The sequence below is a fragment of the Synchiropus splendidus genome, chromosome 11 (genome assembly GCF_027744825.2).
Source record: "Synchiropus splendidus isolate RoL2022-P1 chromosome 11, RoL_Sspl_1.0, whole genome shotgun sequence".
In the NCBI taxonomy this organism is placed as follows: Eukaryota; Metazoa; Chordata; class Actinopteri; order Syngnathiformes; family Callionymidae; genus Synchiropus; species Synchiropus splendidus.
The window spans coordinates 21,765,323-21,771,289 of record NC_071344.1 but is presented as its reverse complement, the minus strand read 5'-3'; the positions used below and the strand labels follow the sequence as shown (position 1 = coordinate 21,771,289).

The 5,967-nt window shown below is 40.6% G+C and overlaps 1 protein-coding gene across 1 annotated transcript; it reads left to right on the top strand.

Annotated features, from left to right (window-relative positions):
* The first annotated feature begins 301 nt into the window (after nucleotides 1-301).
* ndufc1 (NADH:ubiquinone oxidoreductase subunit C1) lies at nucleotides 302-5,091 on the top strand. The gene is made up of 4 exons (XM_053879230.1): nucleotides 302-437; nucleotides 674-783; nucleotides 1,640-1,712; nucleotides 3,173-5,091. Exons 1-3 carry the CDS (start codon nucleotides 392-394, stop codon nucleotides 1,697-1,699), a joined length of 216 nt encoding a protein of 71 aa, XP_053735205.1. The 5' UTR covers nucleotides 302-391; the 3' UTR covers nucleotides 1,700-1,712; nucleotides 3,173-5,091.
* The last annotated feature ends 876 nt before the right edge of the window (nucleotides 5,092-5,967 follow it).

Here is a 5,967-nt window from a genome sequence, read left to right as displayed (position 1 = left end):
GCGCTGAATGAGAGAGGGAGTTTTGTTTGGAGTTGTTAAAGAGAGCCACGAGCTGCTGTTGTTGATGAGACCAATCCACAGAGGTTGACGGAATTAAAAAGAAGATTGTCAACTACAGAACGGCTGTTTTTGCGACTCCCAGCAGACGCTACAATACATATTCATAAAAGACAATTCTCTCTTTATTGAAGTCAGGAAAAGTCGCAGGGGTTCGTTTCCAAAAAACGACGTGAGAGCGAAAATCTTACAGGTTCCGTCGTGGTCAGCCTCAATGAAATTCTAACGGCGATCGCAGCCTGGTGGACCCGGAAGTGAGCGTGGCTGCGGACGTGACGTAAGACTCAACCACTTCGTTGTGGATTGTGTCCTGAGGAAGCGAAGCTGGTTCAGTATGTCGTTTCTTCGGATACTTTCTCGGGTCGTCGTATCACACCGAGGTACAAATGAAAATGATCGCTATTGTGGGCGATACATATGGTTTTGTCTCATTGAAATTACACGCTCCATCCTCGTAGGAATGACTGACCTTAGCTTAGCAAGGTTGTGCTAGCATTCGTGGTTACTTAATCCACAAAATGGTAAATTACAGAGTATTTGCGTTGATTGCTTTAATTACTACAAATACCCAACAGTCGTGATGTCGTGGTGATATCATTGTTGTTTGTGGTTTTAGTTGGGTCTGGGTCCAGGTCAACATTTACAAGCTCCAAGCGTGACACTGCTCACTCAAACTGGCTCAGTGTGGGTTTAGCGTTTGGATCTTCAGTGGGCTTGTGGGCGCTGGTAAGTCATCACAACCGCATCCAAAACCATTTGATTTTACAAGAGCTGATTTAACACAGCTATTGGCGTCCCACTTTCTGTGCACCCTTTGTCTCTCATCGGCTGTTTATTAAGAGTTTTAAATTTGCAAAATGCTTTGTTTATACGTTATTTATTACATAACATTTAAAGAGCAGATCCAGACACACTCCAGTTTCAAATGCTGACCTCCTCTCAGTAGTCCAATACTTGCATAAGTATAAGTCCTCTTTCACTCATGTAAATATTTAAAATTATAGTGAGTTTTGTGCAGACACACGTGTCCAATATCAATTTAAAGGACACTCGAACAATACATTTGTTGCTCTTTTACATACAGCATATTTGCCAGTTTTCTTAAATTTTACACTTTCACCCTTGTTTACACAAAGATATGCCATGTTTTGAGTCGCTAGATACCGGTTCTTTATTAAATAATTTAGTATTAAATAATTTATACCAAAGTTTAGCCATTTCCACATTCTGAAGTAAAAAAAATGAGTCACAAATAAAAACAACTAAAGAAAATATGAAAAAAATATATGTTTACAGAATGGCCATGATCACGCTCTTATTTTGATCTGGTAGTTAAGTCCACATATTTGAACTTTTTTTTTCTCGCCAAATATAACAAATGATCACATACGTTGTTGTTTGCTTCCTAGACTTTGGATCATAATTTTGCTGGCCTCAGTATATTGCTTTTGTTTTCATCATTCCTTGTCTCCAAACAGCTGCACTGTATATAAACTAGCATTTGTCCATAGCCATAATCGTAAGTGTCTTGTGTGTCTGTGTTAAGAATTATAATTGTTTCATTTTTTGTCACCATTTCCAGCTCTTCAGGCAACACAGCAGGGATGTACAAGAATACGAAGCGACAAATGCCCTAAAATGACCTGCGTCCTCCAGTAACTATCTGTGTTTTTACGGTTTTCTGCTCCACAATGCTCTGAACATTGTAAACGTAACTCATTTGTACTGAGCCAATCTTTAAGATGCAAGACTTTTTATGTGTTCAGCAATCGTCTCTTGATGCAAAAGTTATTCGCAAATCCGTCTTGATCTATGTCAGTGAGTGTTAGTCATTTTTGCAGTACGTCTCATCTGATCACACATCATTAAGCTGCTGGTGTTGCAAGTTTTGAAGGAGCAAGTCAAATGGCATATTAAAAACTGCAATGTCACCAAAATTGTTGCCTGTGAATGGATAGTTGTTGTCGGACACCAGATGCAACAGTTGGTTTTCATATAACACAGATTCTCTGTTGCTCAGAGAATTGATTTACACTTTCTGTTCATTCATTTTAAAGACTATTTTCATGGGTCACACTCAGCTGTTGCCAATATGCCATACTTAACACACAGAGTCACCAGTACTTTGCTACAGAGATGCTGAATGTTGGAAAGATATTGACCTGTTGTTTGAAATCTGAGAAAAATGCCAGTCAATAATTTTAACCATTGACTTCAAAAGGTGCTGTGAAGATGGAATGCAAGTCTCAATGCGCATTGCAGGGATTAATATTAGGGCAGTTGCAGTAATACATTTTCTCCACATGAAAACACCTATTGCCCACAGGATCAGCTTTTAGTCTGTTCCAACCCAAAAAATTAAATTTATTGATTTTTTTTTTTTTCGATTGTCTCCATGCCAGAGTATTGGACTCTATTCACAGTAAAAGATAATGAAAATGGCTTTGCTTGTTGTTATTTAGGGATCCAGACAGATGTTTCTTGTTTAAATATACGCAGCAAAAATGGAAAATCCAGAATTGGATAGAAAGATGCTTAGAAAGTTGCATTGAGCGGTTGAATAGCATTGTGTATCAAATGGTGCCACTTCTCACCAGTTATGTCACTTGCCTATTTGAGATGCTCTGGATCTTTGTATTCTACTGCTGGGGGAGATGTGGTTCTATTTGTGAGATGAATGGTGGGCTCAGGAATTACTACTCCACAGTAATTGGGCTAGAGGCAGTAATACACCCTGGACATGTCACCAGTTCATCATAGGGCACACACGAGTCACAGTCACACGGAGGGGCAATTATGTCTCCAATTAACCTCGTGAGCATGTCTCGGCTGTGGTAGGAAACCGGAGAACCTGGATAAAAACCCGTGCAAACTCCAGGCAAAAAGGCCACCGGTCCAACCCAGGAATCAATCCCGCAACCTTCTTGTTTAAAGGCAAGAGTGCTAACCACTGGGCCGCTGTGTTGCCTTGGGAACAGTAGTTGAGAGAAATTTGTGTTCAGGTCTCAGCTAATGAAAAATGGAGGCAAAAACAAGTGTTTTTATATTTTTGTTCACTGTATTTAGGTACATATGAATGGCCTATGTTCTGATTTGTCATTTATCTTGATTACAGGTCTGGACTTGCCCTACTACAAGTTTCAACTTCTACTCTCTCATACTCAATGGAAATAAATGTATAGAAGAACTGAAGAAGACAAGACTGATTTTTTTTTTTAATATGTGGTATTCAACAAATTCTCAACCTTGGTGAGGATCTGTTCTCGGCATTTGACTCTTTTAAAATTACATTGGACCTTGACAGACGACAGCAGTGTGTTTCCGGTTGCACCTAACCCACTATGATTTTAAATATTGACTTAAGAAAAATGAACAACCCCCATCCATAGAAAACGCTCAATTGGTTTCACAGGGTCACAAGGGTAGGTAGTACCTGCACCACGACTCTGCTGTCTGCAGCAGCCAAGAATATCTTCCCTAAACTTGGATTCAAAACAAGCATTGCACATTCTGCAGTTGTACCTTACATGATGGATCTATAGTCTAATTGGGTGAGTGAAGTCGCAGAGCCTCAATCGCAGTGGACTGGAGGAGTATCATACTATGGACGTCTCTGAATGGTAACTACCGTACACTAGAGCTGGTCAATTAACCGAAAAATTAAGTGATGTTGAGTGTGGGATTCCGTGTGTTCAGACACCTGATGGGTGAGAAGGTCTCCTCTCGATTGGTTGGAACAAACTGGCATGGGTTGGTGGCGTCGAATTCAGGGGTTATTGCAGGGTTATTGAAAATGTTTGAGGAGCCAGAGAAGCTTCAGTGATGGATTTCTTTTCTACATACAAAACATTTATATCCGCAATGGCTGACATGTATTGAGTTGTATATAAGTTATTGGTTTCATTTGATATGGCTCAAAATTCAGAACTGACTCCTCATCAGACAAATATGCACCTCTGAAGATGTGCGTTATTGAAGTAGTGTCTGTACCGGATTGACAACATTTACAGGATTACCACGCACATGTGCACTGACCAGGCGCATTCCGCCATATTTTCATGACAATTCTAAAAGACCAAAATTAAGTCTGGGAGCATACTGTATTCACTGTATGATGGAACAGTCATTACATGCAGCCACAGACTCTATTTCGAATGGACATGAAAAAACAGAAAAGAGATGCTCTGCTAGGCGGGCTGGGAAGTGTAAAACATATTTAAAGAAACACAGGAACTTTCAGTTTTGGTTGATTTTGGCGGCGCCGGTGGCCTAATGCGGTAGTGTTTTGCCTGAAGAAGACCACATTTCCCATGAGCACCAGCGAGCGCAAGGTGTCGAAAAATCCTCTTCTCCGGTTGCCGACAGTTGGAGGGGGCTGTCTGCATCCAGTGTGTGTGTGAATGATGAACAGCGATGAGGTAACGAATGTAATTGTGGCTACACATTATCATGTGACAGATGTTTGAAAAATGAAACGTTTAACTTTGGTTCCCTAGCGTATTTGTCACTTCCCTGACCCCGACACGGCATCACTGTCGTCGGGCGACGCACTGACGAGTTTAGAGCTATTAAATATATATATGTCAAATGTTATGTTGTGCAATTTCACAGTAAACACACGCACCCTACCCATTAGGAAGGTGCACCATTGCCTGAATATAAACTATGCACAACTTGCACAGATATTTAGTTCAGTGTTTTCCTCTACTGTTATAATGCTCTTATTAGGATTCTATGTAGCGAATGTACATACATACATTGATTGTTAAAGTAAAGTAACTGGGTGCAAGTCAATTATTGTTGCTGTAATTTTTAATTACTAAAATTCCTGCATATCATTGGCAATTAAGTTTCCTTTGATGCTTATTGAACAGCAACATTTTTTTTTTACATTTGTAAAACAATGTTTGTATGTTTTGTCAAGAATTTAAAGTACCGGACACTACCTCCACTTCTTCTGAGTTTGATTCCCCACACTCTCGTGCTGGCAGAGGCAGAGGCAGAGGGAGGGGAAGAAGTAGGAGACCAGAGGACTTGAACCCAGAGACTCAGCAGAGGGTTCAGGAGCTACAGGAACGCAGATACAGGCCAGAATACAAGCATTGGACCATAATCACGTGTTTGTGTGTTAAAAATAAATAGATTTATGGAAAACAAGATATATTTGTCACTGCTTTTACTTTTTCAAATACATTACATTGTCACATCCAAAATTAAGTATCCTCAGTGTTAACTAGGGGGAACACCTTCGCCACGTTTCACGTGCATTCTGACGAGTTCAGCAGTTGGGGGTGGCTGAACTAAAGCCCCTGAATTCCGGGGGTCATCTGGCCCAAGAGTCCGTTTTTTGGGAAGGCCACCACCACTTTGCAACCTCTTCCCAAGAATGAGTCTCTGAATGTCTGGAATGTAAGAGTAATCCTTCTTTTCCTTTACAGCATAGACACTTAAGGATTTTGACTTCTTGTTGTAGTGTCTGCTGTATCTGGAGAGAAGCATAAATTTCTTTGAGATACTACTCAGAACTTGTCCTTAGTTATGCCAAAAACGTACATCTTGTGTCCATCTTTGTTTCGTGCTGGGGGGCAGCCATTGTGGCAGTCTATCGCAGCAAGGAGAGTCCGGGTGCGATACACTGCTGGAGTGTAGGAGAATCTCTTCCCTGCATACATGAGTGATCATGATGTGATTTTGGAAGTTTTCTAGGTCAGGGGTCATCCTGACGAAAACAAACGTATAGATCATTATATACATATATATATATATATAAGCGTTCGCGCCGTGTTTCAAGCTGTCCCTCACATGTCCGGCTGGAATGAATGGAATACACACTTGAGTTCTGCGAGCTATGGACGTCATTGTGATGTTTCTTACGTGATTCTTCCGTGAACACATGCAGAAAAAAACGTC